We start from the raw sequence: 22,213 nt of genomic DNA, 5'->3' as shown, positions 1-22,213 counted from the left end.
CAGTGATAATGTAGATAATTATTTTAGTCAGACAATAAAACTGCACTGGACTAGTAAATATATATATATATATAACAACAATGCACGGTCCAAGACCGGATGTATATATCAGAATACTTGTACAATATTCTGGTACAGGTACACTTGTTCGTAACTAACACTGTCTTAAAATGACATGTAGAATACTTAAGTGTCTGTAAAATCACAACACTGATGAATCAGGCGGATTTACAGAGGAGACCTTGCCCTGCAGTCCCGGAGATCAGCCCAGCTACTGTGAGAAGATGGCGCTTAGAGTCTCAGACAGGTAGTGAGGGAGAGTGTGAGGCAGCTCCAGGGCAGGAACACCAGCAGTAGATGGCGCTGGGGGAGGAGCTACAGGTCAAGCGCCTTATCCCCTATGCTGGTCCTCACCAGTGGGTACTATGGAGCCTTATTAAAACGGATATTTTGCTATCCGACCTGTGCTCCCATGCCCTGGTGGATATAGTGGGGTCCCTGCACGGCCACAGTGTCCACGCCAGCGTTGTGGTCCATCTCCTTGGACCGCGACCGGAACGCGATTTACGGGCGGGACCCGCCTGGGGGACCCTCTTACCTCCTCCAGGAGAGCGTCTGCAGTGGTGTGCCTTGGAACCGGAGCGCCTCCGCCGCAAGTACCCGGGAACAGAGCCAGCGGGAGTATGTGACGCCGCTGGGGAGGTGATGGAGCCGCAGCACAGGATGTCACACTGACATATGAAGTGCTGCAGCCCTTGAAGTCTTCTAAAAAGCTTTTTCAGGGCTGCCTAGCGCAGCCCCCCTGTTAAGTGACCTGCTTCATGCAGACACCAACTCTAAAAAAACTGAACTCACAGTGCCTGGAGGTGGGGTTATATTGGGGAGGCCCCGAAATGCATCCTGGGACAGTCTAAAACTTTAGCCTGTTGGTGCCTCTGGATCAAGATCCATCTCTACACCCGATGTACCGCGCTGCAGAAATTATCATATATTTTGCATATTTTAGACTAGGCGATTCATCGCGCCCTACGGGCGCTCTTCACACCGTCGAAAGGGGCTACGTAGGGAGGGGATAGAGAGACGCAGGGTGGTAGGGAGTGGATACAAAGACGTGGGGCGATAGGGAGGGGACAGAGAAACACTCGGCGGTAGGGAGGGGACAGAGAGACGCGGGGCGGTAGGGAGTGGATACAGAGATGTGGGGCGGTAGGGAGGGGATAGAGAGACGCGGGGTGGTAGAGGCGGGGCGGTAGGGAGGGGATACAGAGACGCGGGGCGGTAGGGAGGGGACAGAGAGACGCAGGGCGGTAGGGAGGGGACAGAGAGACGCAGGCGGTAGGGAGGGTACAGAGAGACACGGGGCGGTTGGGTGGGATAGAGAGACGCGGGGCGGTAGGGAGGGGATAGAGAGACGCGGGGCGGTAGGGAGGGGACAGAGAGACGCGGCCGGTAGGGAGGGGACAGGGAGACGCGGGGCGGTAGGGAGGGGACAGAGACGCGGGGCGGTAGGGAGGGGACAGAGAGACGCGGGGCGGTAGGGAGGGAACAGAGAGACGCGGGGCGGTAGGGAGGGGACAGGGAGACGCGGGGCGGTAGGGAGAGGACAGAAAGACGCGGGCGGTAGGGAGGGGACAGAGAGAGACGCGGGGCGGTTGGGAGGGGATAGAGAGACGCGGGGCGGTAGGGAGGGGAAAGAGACGCGGGGCGGTTGGGAGGGGATAGAGAGACGCGGGGCGGTAGGTAGGGGAAAGAGACGCTGGGCGGTTGGGAGGGGATAGAGAGACGCGGGGCGGTAGGTATGGGAAAGAGACGCGGGTCGGTTGGGAGGGGATAGAGAGATGCGGGGCGGTAGGTAGGGGAAAGAGACGCGGGGCGGTAGGTAGGGGAAAGAGACGCGGGGCGGTTGGGAGGGGATAGAGAGACGCGGGGTGGTAGGTAGGGGAAAGAGACGCGGGGCAGTTGGGAGGGGATAGAGAGACGCGGGGCGGTAGGTAGGGGAAAGAGACGCGGGGCGATTGGGAGGGGATAGAGAGATGCGGGGCGGTAGGTAGGGGAAAGAGACGCGGGGCGGTTGGGAGGGGATAGAGAGACGCGGGGTGGTAGGTAGGGGAAAGAGACGCGGGGCGGTTGGGAGGGGATAGAGAGACGCGGGGCGGTAGGGAGGGGAAAGAGATGCGGGGCGGTTGGGAGGGGATAGAGAGACGCGGGGCGGTAGGTAGGGGAAAGAGACGCGGGGCGGTTGGGAGGGGATACAGAGACGCGGGGCGGCAGGGAGGGTCCCCAGTGAGGAAGCTGATGAAGAAAGGGGGGGAAGTAGTGGAGGGGGTGGAGTTGTGTAAAGTGGTGACCAGCCATAGATACAGTGGCTAGGATGGCCGGAGGGACTCACCGTTGGGGCTGTGGGTGGCTGCTGCAGGCTGTGAAATAGTTTAGTATCCAGAGGCGTCACCAGGTGTGGGAGCAGTCTGTACTATGACATTTCCTCCCTCAGCCCCCCCCCCCCGCACGGCGAAATGGAGGCGTGGCCTAAAGTAAAAGGGCGTGGCCTCGCGGGTCTTTTCTCTCTCGCTCCGGGGGTGTTTCCAGCTTGCCTGTAGATGCTGACAGCCCCCGGAGACTGCAGAGTGTGTGTGCCGGCTGTGTGACCGGAGGAGAGTGCTGCAGGAGATGACGTCACTGCAGCACTCGGCTCCTGACAGCGGGATGTGTGCGGAGGAGGCGGCGGGTCTGTGTACGCGGGGCAGGGAGGGCTATGAGAGCCTTCTCCTGCGCCACCCGTCCCTCCTAATGTGTATGCCGGGGGCAGCAGTTGTTGTTGTTCGGCGCGCCGTGGCTGGTTAGTCAGATTTGCTGGGGGGGGAGGGGAAGGGGTGTGACATGGACAGGCAGCAGGAGCAGAGACTTGCTGCACATGTGGTGGGCGGGCTCTGTGACTCCGCCCACCGCTGTGACTCCGCCCAGCGTTACGGGCACAGAGTCACAGACTTGGGCAAATATATAGGAGATTTCAAAATGTTTCTGGAAAAAGCCGTAAAATACATTTGTGCAAAAGAACACTGACACTGTAAAAAATGCGTATTTGAGTTGTATAACCAGTAGTCAAGTGCGGTGGCACGGCCCAGCAGCAGCAGCCACCACGCAGACGTAATATGCTAGCAGTGCCAGGGTGAGGTGAGATGGTAAGTGTGACTGACCTGGGGTCCGGGGGGAGAAGTGCTGCACAGGAAGACGCCAATATACAAGCCCAGCTATAATTTCCAGGAGGGTCAGTTGAGTTCAAAGGCTTCTGAGGGCTGGGGGTGAACGGAGCACTGAGGAACAGTGCTTGGCCCTGAAATGGAGGAATGGTATTTGGCGGGAGGAGGGGGTGGGGTTGAAAGAAGCTTGGAGAAATGTAGTTTGGTGAGGGGTGAAAGGAGCCTGGAGGCGGAGGAGCGGTACTGGGGAGTTGAATGAAGCCTGGGGGAGCAGTGCTAGGTGGGGTAGACTTAAAGCAGGTGGAAGGAGCATTGCTGGGGGTTGTCAGGGGGGTAAACAGAAGAGCAATACTGGTGGAGTCAGGGAGGTGAACGGAGTAGTGCTGGTGGGGCCACAGCACTCTCCTCTCTGCCTCCACAGTGCAAAGAAAAGGGTCTGTGTAAGGGGTTCACGCCCTTATTGTCATGGGACCACTCCCCTAGTGTCGTGTGAACCCCTCATGATACGTGACCACGTCCATTTTTGGCACACGCTATCAGTACCACTAAGAAAAGATTTCTACTTGCACCATTGTGTATAACATAAGCATTGTATTAGACGTACAGGTGTAACCAGGGCGTAAGTTCATCAAAGTCGGCCGGAGGCTATTTGGAGTTTGGTGCCCACCCCTTCTCCTTAAGAAGGGGAAAATAAATATTGTGGGTGTAGGCGTAGGGCTCCAGCTACACTGTGTGTCGACGGCTGGTGGACCAGGGTCAGACTATCCAGATTCAGCCATCTGCAGCATGCAGAATTAATATTTACCTGTGGCTCCTATCTCACAGTCCAGCAGCGGCGGGGTGCACCGTACCAGACGGGAGCCATCCTGTCCCCTATTGAAGGTGTTAACAGGGTTCCTGGGACAGAGCTGATTTACTCTGCAGCAGCAGCGGGTGCACTACAGAGCTCCAGTGGAAGATCGGCAGTCACACTTTGATCCCGCTGTGAACCACAGAGGTGCTGCTGTACATGTACGTGCCCCTTTAGGGCTTGGAGCCTGGAGGCAGGCGTCTCCATTGCCTCTGAGAGTTCTACCCCTGGGTGTAACACATTCATTAATTTGCAGTGAAATGTTTCATGTACTCCGATTAATCCCTACCTTCCAACAAGGAACAGGCAGATGGTTGTAATCACGTAAGATATTATGATTCCTATCCACAATTCTTTACTGAAGGGATGTAAGAATGCAAAAAGGTATGAACTCTGAGTGGCCCCATCCTTCTTCATAAGAATACTGATTCCAGTCTGTATGAATGGTTTTGTGAAGGACACCGCATTCTCCCTGGCTGCAGTAATTGTCAAAGGCGCCACTGCCAAGTCAGCTTCCTGGAAGACACATGAGCAGAAAATATAGTTTATTATCCCTTTTTGTGTTAATAATTAGAAGATGAACAGCGGAATGTAATGGTGTTGAAATTTGCCGGAGGTGCAGGATGCCGGATAAACTCACCCCTTTTTTCAAAGCGACAGTCATCTACAAAGAAAAATCATGCCTTGTATATGACTGTCGCTTTAAAAAAACGTCTGCGTGCTACCGGCATACCGCACCTCCAGCAAATTCAGATGCCATTACATCCCGCCGTATGTCTGTCTTTTCTTGAAAATAAATACATACACACACATATATATGTATATACAGGCAGTTCGGAAAGTCACTGTTCACTTATGTGTATTTATTAACACACGTTTCAATATATAATATTGGAATGGAAATGACCCCCATTAGCATCAAGACAGGCTTGGATCCTTTTTATTTTGTTTCTAAACACCTCTATATACATAAGTGCACAGTTCATTTCTGAACAAAATATGGGGTCTTTCCATAAAGCAGTGAAAACAGTGGAGAAGTGAAGCAGTGGAGAAGTTGCCCATGCCATACAATCAGCTGCTCGGTATAATTTTATAATATGCAAATTAGAAATGTTATATCAATACTGATTGGTTGATATGGGCAACTTCTCCACTGTTTTCACTGCTTATGAAAAGTGCACAGTGACTTTCCGAACACCCTGTATATATAGATATCTGCTACATCAGCTTCTGATGTACAATATAGATGGCAATGCTGCTCGGTCTCCCCATGTGCTCCGTCCGGGTGTGGTATGTAAGGTCGATGGTAAGTGGGTCGACAATGTTTAGGTCGACCACTATTGGTTGACAGTAAGTAGGTCGGCAGGGATGCTAGGTCGACATGATGTTTAGGTCGACATGGTCCTGGTCGAAAGGTTGACATGAGTTTTTTATGATTTTTTGGTGTCGTTTTCTCCGTACAGTGACCGGGAATCCCAATTAGTACACCGTGTCCCCTTGCATGGCTCGCTAGGTGCCTCGCGGGTTACTATTCCCAATCATAGTCCGCGTGGATCGTTAAGTATGAAAAAGTTTAAAAAAAGATGGGGGAAAAAAAACAAAAAACCTCATGTCGACCATTTTGACCTGTCGACCTAGAACATGTCGACCTAAAGACCCTGTCGGCCTAGAAACCCTGTCGACCTACTTACTGTCGACCAATAGTGGTCGACCTAAACATTGTCGACCTACTTACTGTCGACCTAGAGACCGGATCCCGCTCCGTCCTGCTCCTCCTCTCTCGTGCAGCAGCGTCCCTGAACCAGCCCGGGCCGGAGCCTCACCTTCTACCTGCAGGAAGCCATGCAGGGGATGCTAGGAGCTGGGCAGGGATATGCTGGGAGTTGGGTAGGGGATGCTGGGAGCCGCTCAGCGGATGCCGGGAGGACGGAGCAGCAGCAGCGACAATTCCATAGTGTACCGCAGCTAAAGCTGTCACCAGCACAACGACATCCTGCCGCTGCCGCCATGGTAGCAGGCACTCCAGCACATAGGTACCGCTGTGTGTGTCTCTCTCTCCCCTTTCTCTCCCCCTCCCACCTCTATCTCTCTGTCTCCTTCCAACCACTCTCTGTCTCTCCACCTGCCACTTTCTTTCTCTCTCCCTCCCTTTTTCTCTCTCTCTCTCTCGTGACTCTACCTGGTGTAATGTGTAAAAGGGGACTCTAGCCGCCGTAATGAGTAAAAGGGGACTCTACCTGCCGTAATAAGTAAAAGGGGATTCTACCTGCCGTAGTGTGTAAAAGGGAGCTCTGCCTGCGTAATGTGTAAAAGGGGACTCTGCCTTCTGTAATGTGTAAAAGGGAGCACTGCTTGCCGGATTGTGTGAAAGGAGAGTTTACCTGGCGTTATGTGTAAAATGGGGCTCTACCTGGCGTAATGTGTGACAGGGGCTCTACCTGGTGTAATGTGTGTAAGTGGCGCTACTGTGCGGTGTAATGTGAATAATGGAGACTACTGTGCAGCGTAATATAAATTGGTATTATTTTGTGGTCACGCCCCTTTCCCATAAGGTCACGCCTGTGGCGCGTACTAGCCCTGTTTTAAATATTGGGGGGTGGAGAGCGGCTATGCTGTTTCTTGCCACAGCGCTAAAATTGCTAGTTACAGCACTGCATATTTAAATGACCCTTGGCAGGAGAACAGTTCTCCACCCCTGATTTATAGTAAGGGCTACATTTTTTTATATCTAATCTGAAGATATCTATATAGATAAATGCGAAGCCCTCACTCACTCGGGAAGTATGAGAATTAGTGATGAGTGACTCACTCACTTACTGACTCAACACTAATTCTCTTACTTCCCGAAATGTTAGGAAGATGAAATTTAACATAGGTACTCTTCAGATGGGAAATACGAAAACTACATAATTAGAATTTAAATAAATCTTCCCTAACGGGATGAAAAGGGGGTTGGCATAATGACATCATTACCGATGCGTTGCTTACGTTACGTGAACAATAACGCCCAAACAATCAGATCAAAATTTGGATTACACCTTCAGTGTGTAGATTTGCATAAACTACAAAAATGGTCCTCTTACTATTTACCGTATCTGCTACGGGTGCTCCTCGGGTAACACCAAGAATCATGGATTAATATTTACTTACATTAAGACTTTTCAAATTAACAGCTCTATAGATTTACCAAATTTTTAACACTCATTTATATTTACAACCATGAAAATCAGAAACTCCCGTGCAAGGATGCAAGGAACGGGTAGAACAGCTAGTAGGGGTATATTTACTAAAGTGTGAGTGTGAGTTTTTTAGAAGTGGAGATGTTACCAATAAGAACCAATCAGATTCTAGCTATTATCTTCTAGAAGGTGCTAGATCAGGGGTGGGCAATTATTTCAGCTGGGGGGCCGCTTAACACTTCCAGTGAATATTCGAGGGCCACACACAAGGGCAGGGACTAATATGAATGACAAATATTTGTAGGAGTAAGTCCTGGGCTGCGCAGAGACTGCACAAAGTAGATTTTTGCAGCTCTGCGTACACATACGATCGTACACTTGCACGGGTGAATTTACACTCCTCCTGGGGGCGGCGACTACCCGAACGCAGGGCAGCAAAATTTGCAGCACAGTGATCAGGTCTGAATCAGCCCCTTAGTCAGCAGTTGCTGCAAAATGAGACCCGTTATAGGGCCCAATTCAGACCCGGTCGCTGCTGTGTATTTTCGCACAGCGGTGATCGGGTCTAAACTGCGCATGCATTGCAGTGCTCAGGCACATCGGTCCGCTGCGCTGGGGAGCGTCAGGCAGTGATGGAATGGTGCGAACAAAGCGATCGCACAGGTGATCGCAAGGTGATTGACAGAAAGAGGCCGTTTGTGGGTGGCAACTGACCGGTTTAGAGGAGTGCACGAAAAAATGCAGGAGGGACCAGGCGTTTGGAGGGAGGGTTCCTGACGTCAGCTCCGGCCCCGATCATCGCACTGGAAGAGTAAGTCCTGGGCTGTGCAGAGACTGCACAAACTTCTGTTTCTGCAGCTCTCCTGCACATGCGATCGCACCCCTGCACAGCGATTACCCCCTCCCCCTGTAGGCGGTGACTACCTGATCGTAGCAGTGCAAAAATCACACCCTAGCGATCAGGTCTGAATTAGGCCCATAGTTATATATATATATGGGTGGTCTTCAGTATGCCGGCGGTCGGGCTCCCGGCGACCAGCATACCGGCGCCGGGAGCCCGACAGCCGGCATACCGACACTTATTCTCCCTCGTGGGGATCCACGACCCCCCTGGAGGGAGAATAAAATAGTGTGGCGCGCGAAGCGCGCCACCGTGCCCGTAGCGTGGCGAGCGCAGCGAGCCCACAAGGGGCTCATCTGCGCTCGCCACACTGTCGGTAAGCCGGCGGCCGGCCTCCCTGCGCCGGTATGCTGGTCGCCGGCAGATCGTAGTGAACCCATATATATATATATATATATATATAAAAACACACACACCACAATATACATTACACCGCATACGTAGTTTTTTACAGGCAAAATACAAATGTCTAAAAAACACATCCAGTAATAAAAAATAGGATTTTGGTACTTACCAGGTAAATCCTTTTCTTTGAATCCATAGGGGGCACTGGAGTACTCTTGGGATATGGACGGCTTCCACCGGAAGAAGGCACTGAATAAATTAATTTTTGAGACTACTCCTCCCCTCCATATCCTCGAGCACTTCAGTGTTTTTTACTGAGCCGAACAGGATCGATAGAGAGATTGACAAAAGGAGAATTACCTATAATCTCACGGACAACAATAAAGTTGACACAAAACGTAACAGACAACTAAACAGTTGACACCCTAACTGATTAACCTTTGTTAAATTTAAACCAGTCGTGAAAGTGTGTTACCATAAGAACCACTGAACTTCCTAAAACAGATAAACTGCTCTGGGTGGGCGTCCAGTGCCCCCTATGGATTCAAAGAAAAGGATTTACCTGGTAAGTACCAAAATCCTATTTTCTTTTTCATCCACTAGGGGTCACTGGAGTACTCTTGGGATGTACCAAAGTTTCCTCCGTGGCGGGAGAGCTGTTTGGCACTTGTAACACTAAACGGCCAAAGCTAGATGCTGATGCCGCGAACGTATCAAACTTGTAAAAGCGCACAAACGTGTGCACTGAAGACCAAGTAGCCGCACGGCAAAGCTGTGTCGTAGAAGCCCCACGACTCGCTGCCCATGACGTTCCCACAGAACGTGTGGAATGAGCTGTTACTGATGTAGGTGGCTGTAACCTAGCATGAAGGTAAGCCTGACGTATGGTCAGTTTGATCCATCTGGATAAGGTCTGCTTAGAGGCTGGCCAACCCCTCTTAGCCGCATCATAGAGAACAAACAACGTATCCGTCTTACGAACCGTAGACGTTCGGGATACATAGACGCGTAATGCGCGAACCACATCCAACGTTTCAGCATTCTCTGTTAATACCGGAACTACTATTGGTTGATTGATGTGAAAAGACGACACTACCTTTGGTAGAAAAGCGGGATTCGTCCGAAGTTCCGCTCTGTCATCATGAAAAACTAAATACGGTGACTTGCACGACAAGGCACCCAGATCTGAAACACGCCTAGCCGAAGCTAAGGCTAAAAGAAAAATCGTTTTCCAAGTGAGAAATTTAATATCCACTTGTTGTAAGGGTTCAAAGTAATCGGACTGTAAGAAATCTAAAACCAGATTCAAGTCCCATGGTGCTGTAGGTGGAATGAAAGGAGGCTGTATCCTCATTACACCCTGTAGAAACGTATGTATTGACGGCAACGAGGCCAATTTCCTTTGAAAGTAAATTGACAACGCAGATACCTGCACCTTTAGTGTGGAAAGACGTAGTCCTCCATCTAACCCCATCTGTAAAAATAACAAAAGACGGGATAAATTAAAAGATGATGTCGGAAACTTCCGAGCTTCACACCAACCTATATAAGTACGCCAGATTCTGTAATAATGAGCTGCCGTAACCGGCTTCCTAGCTCGTACCATGGTTGGTATAACAGACTCCGGAATGCCCTCTCTTCTCAAGATGGCCTTTTCAACAGCCACCCCGTCAAACGCAGCCGCGCTAAATCGGGGTAAAGGAACGGACCTTGTTGTAACAGGTCCGGACGTAGTGGGAGTGGCCACGGATCGTCTGCGAGTAAACCGAGGAGATCCGAGAACCAAGTTCTCCGAGGCCAATGAGGCGCTATTAGTATGACTGTGACGGACCCTCTCTTGATCCGTTTTAGCAACAGCGGGAGCAGCGGAAACGGTGGAAACAGATACACGAGGCTGTACGGCCACACGGCTGTGAGAGCATCCAGCGCCACTGCCCTTGGATCTCTTGTTCTGGACACATATCGTGACACCTGATGATTGTGGCGGGATGCCATCAGATCCACCTGAGGGTAACCCCACCTCTGGATCAACATCTGAAACACTTCTGGATTTAATGCCCACTCTCCTGGATGAAAATCCCGACGACTGAGAAAATCTGCCTCCCAGTTGTCCACTCCCGGAATGAACACTGCCGACAATATCACCTGGTGATATTCGGCCCATCTGAGGATCCGAGCTACTTCCCGCATTGCCATGCGGCTTCTCGTTCCTCCTTGTTTGTTTATGTATGCGACTGCCGTCGCATTGTCTGACTGCACCTGAACAGTCTGAAAACGAAACATGTACACTGCTTGTCTTAGAGCATTGTAAATCGCCCTGAGTTCCAGAACATTTATGGATAGCGATCTTTCGTGATCTGCCCAGAGGCCCTGGAGCCGATAACTCTGAACTACAGCTCCCCAACCTCTGAGACTTGCGTCTGTTGACAGAATTATCCAATTCACGACGCCGAATCGTCTCCCTGCAGATAGATTGTGTATTTTTAACCACCAGAGAAGAGACACCCTGACTTGTGGCGACAATCTCACCCTGTGGTGCATCTGCAGATGTGATCCCGACCATTGCGCTAACACCTCCAGTTGAAACGGACGTGAGTGAAATCTTCCGAACTGAAGTGCTTCGAAAGCCGCCACCATTGTGCCTAAAAGGCGAATGCACAAATGTACTGAGACTGTGCGTGGCTTGAGCACTAATTGCACCAGATGACGAATGACCTGTACTTTCTGTTGTGGCAGGTAAACCTTTTGATTTACTGTATCGAGAATCATCCCTAGGAATTGAAGTCGTTGACACGGAATTAGATGTGATTTCTTTAAACTGACTATCCAACCGTGCTGAACTAGTACATTGTACGTTAGCAAAGCATGCTGGAGAAGCAATTGTTGAGACGGAGCCTTTATGAGTAGATCGTCCAAATACGGAACAATTATTACTCCTAGGGACCTGAGATGAGCTATCATCACGGACATTACCTTGGTGAATACCCGAGGCGCTGATGAGAGGCCAAACGGCAGAGCCTGAAACTGGTAATGGTCTCGCCTTATTGCAAACCTTAAGAAACTCTGGTGAGGTGGCCAAATCGGAATGTGTAAGTACGCATCTTTGAGATCCAGTGCAATCATGAATTCCTGTGGCTCTAACCCTGCAATTACTGACCTGAGAGATTCCATCTTGAATCTGTGGTAAGTGACGTAATGATTGAGACCTTTTAGGTTCAATATTGGCCTGACTGAGCCATCTGGTTTTGGTACCAGAAACAGACTGGAATAATAACCCTGCCCCTGTTCCTGCACGGGGACCGGAATTACAACGGCAGCATTCAGCAGAGACTGAATGGCAACCTGCAGAACTGCTTTCTTGTCGTCCGACACAGGCAGTCCTGTCGTGAAAAATCTTCCTGTCGGAAGATAATCGAACTCTATTTTGTAACCCTCTAATACTAAATTGCGGATCCACCCATCTGTGGACGTCTGCAGCCACGCCCCCTGAAAGCTCTGAAGGCGTGCTCCCACAATTGGAGATCCGAGATGGGCTGGGAGCCCGTCATGCCACTGGTTTGTTAGTGGTCTTAGTGTCTTGACGACGTGCATTGGATTGTCGGGCACTACGTCCCCGACCTCTTCTACCAGGCGTGACTGCTCCTGTGCCCTGCCCACGAAAGGGCTGAGTTCTAAAGGATTTGAACGCCGGACCAGAATATTTCCGTTTAGGTATAGTTGTAGGCGATGGAAGAAACACAGACTTTCCTCCAGTAGCCTCAGAAATCCATTTGTCCAATTCAGGACCGAAAAGCTTCTCGCCATCATAAGGCAATGCCTCTATACCTTTTTTAACCTCCGTCTCCGCCTGCCAAGAACGCAGCCAAAGTGCTCGTCGAACTATGACTAGCGATGAGGACAGGCGAGAAGTAAGCTGACAGACGTCAGTAGAAGCTGTACATAGATATTCAGCAGCTTCCCAGATTTGATCCGCGAGAAGTATAAGATGGTCATCTTGCAGAGCCGACTTGAGCTCTTTTATCCATACCATTAATGCTTTAGTAACCCAAATGCCAACCAACCCAGGTCTCAGCAGCACTCCAGCTGCTGTATACATGGACCTTAGCATAGCCTCTATTTTACGATCTGCAGGGTCTTTAAGCGTAGTAGCAGTTGGTACTGGTATGGTTAACTTCCTTGTAAGTTTAGATACGGATGAATCCACCGATGGTGGGTTCTCCCATGTAGCTGTCATGGACTCTGGAAACGGGTAACTCGATTTAAATCTACGAGGTATAGAAAACCGTTTATCCGGATTCTTCCGTGTTTCCAGTAACATTTTATTAAGAGATTCCGAAATAGGGAAACACATCGGAGATCTCTGTCGTTTAGTAAAGACTACCTCATCATTCGTCAGGGGCTCCTCAGTTTCCGTAAACTCCAGCGACTGACGTACTGCTCTGATGAGATTATCAATACCTGGGCTGTCAAAATCGTCACTATCTGACTGTTGGTCTATTTCGCCCTCCTCATACTCATGTTCAGTGAGGTCTAGTATCCCAGAGACTGGAAAATTATTAGGAAAAGGAAACTTATCTTTTCCACTCAAGGTGGACCTCTGACCAGATTGAGACTCCCCTGGTAACTCAAATGGTCTCATTTTAAACTCAGATCTTGCCGCCTCTCTTTCTTCACGAGAGGCGGCCAGCTCTGATTGTAAACCAACTAATACATCTGCAAGTAAAGCCCATGGAGGGTCCAGAGATGCTGGCTTTACTTCTGTGGAAATCGTATTTGTGGCTGTATTAACAACACATGCTGTACATGTGGTGGATCCATCAGGCAACACACTCTTACAGACATGACATGAAAAATGTTTCTTAGATTTTGCTGGTGTCTTACTCATTATAAAGACAGACAATACAAACTACACACAGACAGTCTGCACGACTCAGTAATAACACCAAAGTTCCTTGTATATATCAGGCAAGTGCAGTGCCTGCCAGCAATAAGAAAACTGACCCCCAAATTCCCCTAGTACCACTCTTAAGCCGAGATGTAATATAGGAATCCTGGAACAGACAGGAGAACATTAAACATGTTAAGTACCAAGTTTTTCTACAAAGCTTAACACTGCCAATACTGCTAATGTCTCCCCCCACCCCCACGACCTCCGTGTACAGCACCGGGTCGGGGCCTGCGGAACTTTGCATAGGGCCGTGTGAGCGGCCTGTACCTGTATGCCAAGGCAGCGGGGAACTCCTCGGCTGCTGCGGGCGGTCAGCGGGAGCAGAGAGCGTACTGCATAGAGCCGTGGAGCGGCCTATGCACACGCGCTCCCGGCCCGCCACACACAGCATAGAGTGGAGTGGCCTCCTGTGTAGCCAGGCAGCGGGGAACATATCGGCTGCTGCGGCGCAGGGAGCAGCGGTCTGCTAGGTAACTTAAGATGCTGGGAGCGGCGGAGAGTGAGAGCGCGCTGCATAGAGCCGTGAAGCGGCCTATGCACATGCGCTCCGGGCAGCGGTCGTTAGTGAGTGAAACATGCCCAATACAATCCCCAACAGTGGGGCGGCAGCATAAGCTGACCGCCCCTACCCAACATACCTGGACCGTAACAAAAGTCTATGACGGGGCTTCTCATCCAAGCTCCGTCCAGCTTTTTGCAGGCAGCCTGCAGGTGGAGTGAGGGAGCTCTTTACAGAGAGGTCCGACACTCACGGCTGTTCTCAGCCGCTTCCACTGTCCCTGACCCACGCCTGTTAGAAGGGGGGAAAGGACGTGGAAATCCTTGAAAGGAAAAAAAAAAAACTTAGAAAAAATTCCAATACTTTGTGGACGAGCTCCACTATGCCTTCTAACTGTGTCGAGCACAGAAAAAACACTGAAGTGCTCGAGGATATGGAGGGGAGGAGTAGTCTCAAAAATTAATTTATTCAGTGCCTTCTTCCGGTGGAAGCCGTCCATATCCCAAGAGTACTCCAGTGACCCCTAGTGGATGAAAAAGAAAAATAAAAATAAAAAACTGCTGAAAACAAACAAACAAACAGCATCCTGTGTAATGCTGTTATCAATCGTATTCACAGCTGGTTACTAGCTCCCCCCACCCGCTTCCCTGAACCCACATAGCAGTCTCAAACCTCCCCTCTCCCTTAAACCCATATAGCAGTCTCTACCCCCCTTCCCCCACCCCTGAACCCATATAGCAGTCACTACCCCCCTGAACCCCCTCCCCTGAACCTATACAGCAGTCTCTACCCCCCTTCCCCTGAACCTATACAGCAGTCTCTACCCCCCTCCTCTCCCTCCCCTCCCCTCCCATCCCATCTCTCTCCTCTCCCATATAGCAGCTTTACCTTTGATACATTTTTTTCACAGTGGCAGATCTGCTGCCCAGATTATCCACCGCCTTCTGCCAGATCCGCTGCGCAGAGCCCGCTGCTGCTACCCGCTGCCCTCTGCACGCTCCTGCCGTGGCTCCGCCCCCTATGCCGCCCAGCGCCTGATATCACAGAGGAAATGCCGGTCAGCAGACCGGGTATTTCCTCAGCGGCGCCGCATCTCGGAGCTTCGTAGCGCAATGACAAGCGGCTCAGCCGGGCCGCTTGTCATTGCACAGTGGTATGGGACAGCGGGCCATGCAGAATCGGTTCGCGGGCCGCATCCGGCCCGCGGGCCGCATGTTGCCCACCCCTATGCTAGATGAATGACAAGCAGACTATGGGGCAGATGTATTAACCTGGAGAAGGCATAAGGAAGTGATAAACCAGTGATAAATGCAAGGTGATAAACATACCAGCCAATCAGCTCCCATATGTAAATGAACAGTTAGGAACTGATTGGCTGGTGCATTATCACCTTGCACTTAACACTGTTTTATCACTGGTTTATCACTTCCTTATGACTTCTACAGGTTGATACATCTACCCCTATGATTTGTTGCTATGGGCAACATCTCCCCATCTGAAAACCCACACTTTAGCAAATATACCCTTGAGAGAGAGTCATAGTGGGTGTGGAGTGGGAGCGTGGGGTTTCTGTAGACAGTTTAGAGATGTGCAGCGGGCATTTTTCGGGTTTTGCGTTTTGGTTTTGGGTTCGGTTCCGCAGCCGTGTTTTGGGTTCGAACGCGTTTTGGCAAAACCTCACCGAATTTTTTTTTGTCGGATTCGGGTGTGTTTTGGATTCGGGTGTTTTTTTCAAAGAACCCTAAAAAACAGCTTAAATCATTGAATTTGGGGGTCATTTTGATCCCATAGTATTATTAACCTCAATAACCATAATTTACACTCATTTCCAGTCTATTCTGAACACCTCACACCTGACAATATTATTTTTAGTCCTAAAATTTGCACCGAGGTCGCTGGATGGCTAAGCTAAGCGACACAAGTGGCCGACACAAACACCTGGCCCATCTAGGAGTGGCACTGCAGTGTCAGGCAGGATGGCCCTTCCAAAAAATACTCCCCAAACAGCACATGACGCAAAGAAAAAAAGAGGCGCAATGAGGTAGCTGTGTGAGTAAGCTAAGCAACCCTAGTGGCCGGCACAAACACCTGGCCCATCTCACGCAGGATGGCCCTTCCAAAAAATACTCCCCAAACAGCACATGACGCAAAGAAAAAAAGAGGCGCAAGCTCTTCCCGTCCAGTGTTGGGAAGGTCAGGCATCGCAACCGACACAATTGGACTCTCCTTTGGGATTTGGGATTTCGAAGAACGCACAGTTCTTTGCTGTGCTTTTGCCGCAAGTCTTTTCTTTTTTCTAGCGAGAGGATGAGTGCTTCCATCCTCATGTGAAGCTGAACCACTAGCCATGAACATAGGCCAGGGCCTCAGCCGTTCCTTGCCACTCCGTGTCGTAAATAGCATATTGGCAAGTTTCCGCTTCTCCTCAGACGCTTTTAATTTTGATTTTTGGGTCATTTTTTTACTGATCTTTTGTGTTTTGGATTTTACATGCTCTGTACTATGACATTGGGCATCGGCCTTGGCAGACGACGTTGATGGCATTTCATCATCTCGGCCATGACTAGTGGCAGCAGCTTCAGCACGAGGTGGAAGTGGATCTTGATCTTTCCCTATTTTTTTAACCTCCACATTTTTGTTCTCCATATTTTGCGCACAACTAAAAGCCACCACAGGTATACAATGTAGATGGGTGGATAGTATAGTATTATATTACTTATGGACGACGAGTGACGACACAGAGGTAGGTACAGCCGTGGCCTACCGTACTGCTGCTTATATATATAATATACTGTATAACGGACCTGGTGGACACTGTCAGCAGACTGCTAAACTAGGATGAAGAAAAAAAAAACACCACAGGTATACAATGTAGATGGATGGATAGTATATTATTATATTACTTATGGATGACGAGTGCACTGACGACACAGAGGTAGGTACAGCCGTGGCCTACCGTACTGCTGCTTATATATATAATATACTGTATAACGGACCTGGTGGACACTGTCAGCAGACTCCTAAACTACTAGTATGAAGAAGATAGAAAAAAAAAACCCACCACAGGTAGGTAGGTATACAATTATGGACGAGCACTGACGACACAGAGATAGCCACAGCCGTGGACTACCGTACTGCGTCTGCTAGTATTGATAATATACTAAATATATTACTTCTGTAGGTATATAATATAATGACGGACCTGGTGGACACTGTCAGCAGACTCCTAAACTACTAGTATGAAGAAGATAGAAAAAAAAAACCCACCACAGGTAGGTAGGTATACAATTATGGACGAGCACTGACGACACAGAGATAGCCACAGCCGTGGACTACCGTACTGCGTCTGCTAATATAGAGATGATAAAGATGATAGAGATGAAAAAAATATATATATAACACTACTGTAGGTAAATATTTATATAATATAATGAATGACGGACCTGCTGGACACTGTCAGGAGAATGCGTTTATACTATAGAATAAAAAAAAAAAAACACCACAGGAGTGTTTAACTTTTTCAGGCAGACAATATACTGGTGGTCACTGGTAGCAAAAGTGTGCACTGTACTCCTGCTATAACTGCACCCCAGTCTCCCCCACAATTCAGCTGTGTGAGCAGTGAGCACTCAGCACAGTCAGATATACATAGATGATATATCATGCAGCACACTGAGGCTGAGCACAGATATGGTATGTGACTGTATCGTTTTTTTTCAGGCAGAGGACGGATTATAAATAAAACTGGTGGTCACTATCAGCAAAACTCTGCACTGTACGGAGTACTCCTAATGCTCCCCAAAATTAGTAAATCAAGTGTCTCTCTAATCTATTCTAAACGGAGAGGACGCCAGCCACGTCCTCTCCCTATCAATCTCAATGCACGTGTGAAAATGGCGGCGACGCGCGGCTCCTTATATAGAATCCGAGTCTCGCGAGAATCCGACAGCGGGATGATGACGTTCGGGCGCGCTCGGGTTAACCGAGCAAGGCGGGAGGATCCGAGTCTGCTCGGACCCGTGCAAAAAAGGCTGAAGTTCGGGCGGGTTCGGATTCCGAGGAACCGAACCCGCTCATCTCTAATTTTGATTCCTTGCTGTTGCAGGCTTGCAGCAGCAACTTTAGCAGAAGGACTTAGCAGGACAGGAGTCCAAAAGTCAGGACTGGAGTTGTGAAAATAAAATAAAAATCACACTGACATTGTAATTAAAAAAAAAACACACAAACAAGTTGAGGCAGCTTTTGCATTGCCTTGACATTGCAATAAAACAAACAAAACAACAAAATAAAACAACTTGCCATAAAAGAACTGTAATAAATTTGTGGTTGTGTTGCACTGAGTAACAATTTGATTTTTAAATACATTTATTTATTGAAATTTTTCAGAGAAAAACAGAGTAGAAATCATTACGCAAACATTGGTATCACAAGACATTACAGGTATCAAAATACAAGTACAGGGTGAGCATTGCAGTCAGACATACTTGCCTACTTTTGAAAAAGCATTTCAGGGAGATTGTGACAGTAACACCTATCAGCGTAGACGTGTACTGATACATCTGAGAGGCGTGTCATGAAATTGACTTACATCCAAATGTAAATGAGCCCCAAAGTTAGTAAGATCTACTTGTTGAAGAAAAGACTCTTATATTTTGCAGGATTTGTTCGTGTATTGGGGGTAATTCAAAGTTGATCGCAGCAGGAATTTTGTTAGCAGTTGGGCAAAACAATGTGCACTGCAGGGGAGGCAGATATAACATGTGCAGAGAGAGTTAGATTTGGGTGGGTTATTTTGTTTCTGTGCAGGGTAAATACTGGCTGCTTTATTTTTACACTGCAAATTAGATTGCGGATTGAATACACCCCACCCAAATCTAACTCTCTCTGCACATGTTATATCTGCCTCCCCTGCAGTGCACATGGTTTTGCCCAACTGCTAACAAAATTTCTGCTGCGATCAACTTGGAATTATCCCCATTGTGTTTTACAAGTGGTTCCATATACTGTAAGTGGCCACAAGAAACTTTTAAAATGCATGTAGCCATAGGGATCATTGTGCCTTATAACCAATACAGGGAAATGGCACTGATGATACCATTTAAATGTATGTATCTATGATTTCTTTCTTTTTTCAGGGAGATTGAGGGACCATTCAGGGAGTGAGGGAGATTGCTACTATTTCAGGGAGTCTCCTGCAGAATGAGGGAGGGTAGGCAACTATGCAGTGAGATAACATGAACCCAGAACATCTTATGAAATTTGTCATAAAAGGAAAACAAGACATCGCAAATGTCCACTACTCAAAAATAGTAATGAATCAAGAGGAGTATACGGAGATAAAGTGAGGAGAGGAAAGGAAGGAGGGAGGAGAGGTAAGGACATAGTAGACAAAATAAAATAATATAATATAACAGAGGAAGCTTTACACATTTCAGTAGAGAAAATAGTCCATAAGATCAGTTAGAGTAAATCACATAACCACTAGAGATGAGCGGGTTCGGTTCCTCGGAATCCGAACCCGCCCGAACTTCATGTTTTTTTACACGGGTCCGAGCGACTCGGATCTTCCCGCCTTGCTCGGTTAACCCGAGCGCGCCCGAACGTCATCATGACGCTGTCGGATTCTCGCGAGGCTCGGATTCTATCGCGAGACTCGGATTCTATATAAGGAGCCGCGCGTCGCCGCCATTTTCACACGTGCATTGAGATTGATAGGGAGAGGACGTGGCTGGCGTCCTCTCCATTTAGATTAGAAGAGAGAGAGTGAGATTGAGACAGAGACACTTGATTTACTGGAGCTTAGGAGTACTAGAGAGTGCAGAGTTTACTAGTGACTGACCACTGACCAGTGACCACCAGTGCAGTTTTATTTAATATAATCCGTTCTCTGCCTGAAAAAAACGATACACAGTGACTCAGTCACATACCATATCTGTGCTCAGCCCAGTGTGCTGCATCATCTATGTATAATATCTGACTGTGCTCACACAGCTTAATTGTGGGGGAGACTGGGGAGCAGTTATAGGTTATAGCAGGAGCCAGGAGTACATACATATTATTAAAATTAAACAGTGCACACTTTTGCTGCAGGCAGGAGTGCCACTGCCAGTGTGACTGACCAGTGACCTGACCACACTGACCACCAGTATAGTATACTATATTGTGATTGCCTGAAAAAGTTAAACACTCGTCGTGTGACTTGTGTGGTGTTTTTTTTTTTATTCTATAAAAAACTCATTCTGCTGACAGACAGTGTCCAGCAGGTCCGTCATTATATAATATATACCTGTCCGGCTGCAGTAGTGATATATATATATTTTTCTCTGACGTCCTAGTGGATGCTGGGAACTCCGTAAGGACCATGGGGAATAGCGGCTCCGCAGGAGACAGGGCACATCTAAAGAAAGCTTTAGGATCACCTGGTGTGCACTGGCTCCTCCCCCTATGACCCTCCTCCAAGCCTCAGTTAGATTTCTGTGCCCGACGAGAAGGGTGCACACTAGGGGCTCTCCTGAGCTCTTTGTGAAAGTTTTAGTTTAGGTTTATTATTTTCAGTGAGACCTGCTGGCAACAGGCTCACTGCATCGAGGGACTAAGGGGAGAAGAAGCGAACTCACCTGCGTGCAGAGTGGATTGGGCTTCTTAGGCTACTGGACATTAGCTCCAGAGGGACGATCACAGGTTCAGCCTGGATGGGTCACCGGAGCCGCGCCGCCGGCCCCCTTACAGAGCCAGAAGAGCGAAGAGGTCCGGAAAAATCGGCGGCAGAAGACTTTCCTGTCTTCAGATAAAGGTAGGCGCACAGCACCGCAGCTGTGCGCCATTGCTCTCAGCACACTTCACACTCCGGTCACTGAGGGTGCAGGGCGCTGGGGGGGCAGCGCCCTGAGACGCAATAAATCGTTAGAAAACCTTTTATGGCTAAAATAAATGCATCACATATAACTCCTGGGCTATATGGATGCATTTAACCCCTGCCAAAACATACAAGAAAACGGATGATAAGGACGCCGAGAAAGGGGCGGAGCCTATCTCCTCAGCACACTGGCGCCATTTTCCCTCACAGCTCAGTTGGAGGGAAGCTCCCTGGCTCTCCCCTGCAGTCACTACACTACAGAAAGGGGTTAAAAAAGAGAGGGGGGCACAAATTAGGCGCAGTATAAACAATACAGCAGCTATAAAGGGAAAAACACTTATATAAGGTTATCCCTGTATATATATAGCGCTCTGGTGTGTGCTGGCAAACTCTCCCTCTGTCTCCCCAAAGGGCTAGTGGGGTCCTGTCCTCTATCAGAGCATTCCCTGTGTGTGTGCTGTGTGTCGGTACGTTTGTGTCGACATGTATGAGGAGAAAAATGATGAGGAGACGGAGTAGAGTGTCTGTAATAGTGTTGTCACCCCCTGGGGGGTCGACACCTGAGTGGATGTACTGTGGAAATTGCGTGACAGTGTCAGCTTTGTATAAAAGACAGTGGTTGACATGAGACAGCCGGCTACTCAGCTTGTGCATGTCCAGACGTCTCATATAGGGGCTCTAAAGCGCCCGTTACCTCAGATACAGACGCCGACACGGATACTGACTCCTGTGTCGACGGTGAAGAGACAACCGTGATTTCCAAATAGGGCCACACATTGCATGATTGAGGCAATGAAAAAAGTTAACACTTTTCTGATAATATGAATACCACCAAAAAAAAAGGGGTATTATGTTGGTGAGGAAAAACTTCCTGTAGTTTTCCTGAATCTGAGAAATAAAATGCGTGGGTTTCCCCCCGATAACAATTGATAATTTCTAAAAAGTTATTGGCAGTATACCTTTTCCCGCCAGAGGTTAGGGTGCGTTGGGAAACACCCCCTAGGGGGGATAAGGCGCTCACACGCTTGTAAGAACAAGGGCTCTACCCTCTCTTGAGATGGCCGCCCTTAAGGATCCTGCTGATAGAAAGCAGGAGGGTATCCTAAAATGTATTTACACACATACTGGTGTTATACTGCGACCAGCAATCGCCTCAGCCTGGATGTGCAGTGCTGGGTTGGCGTGGTCGGATTCCCTGACTGGAAATATGATATCCTAGATAAGGACAGTATATTATTGCCTATAGAGCAATTAAAAGATGCATTTCTATATATGCATGATGCACAGCGGAATATTTGCCGACTGGCATCAAGTATAAGTGCGTTGTCCAATTATACCAGTAAAGTGGTCAGGTGATGCGGATTCCAAACGGCATTTGGAAGTATTGCCTTAAAAGAGGGGATGTACCCCAGGTCGCCTCTCAAAATAAGACGCCGTA

The 22,213-nt window shown here is 48.8% G+C and overlaps 1 protein-coding gene across 1 annotated transcript in view; it reads right to left on the bottom strand.

The window, feature by feature from the left end:
• Positions 1 to 22,213, bottom strand: part of LOC134966396 (probable glutamate receptor) — a 186,624-nt gene that overhangs the window by 60,643 nt on the left and 103,768 nt on the right. The window contains exon 6 of the mRNA XM_063943093.1: positions 4,337 to 4,563. Within this exon, the coding sequence (XP_063799163.1) occupies positions 4,337 to 4,563 (227 nt within the window). The remainder of the gene's footprint in view (positions 1 to 4,336; positions 4,564 to 22,213) is intronic.

Source organism: Pseudophryne corroboree, chromosome 10 (assembly GCF_028390025.1).
Source record: "Pseudophryne corroboree isolate aPseCor3 chromosome 10, aPseCor3.hap2, whole genome shotgun sequence".
Classification (NCBI taxonomy): Eukaryota; Metazoa; Chordata; class Amphibia; order Anura; family Myobatrachidae; genus Pseudophryne; species Pseudophryne corroboree.
The sequence above is the reverse complement of the archived record's forward strand: the minus strand, read 5'-3'. Positions and strand labels throughout refer to the sequence as shown.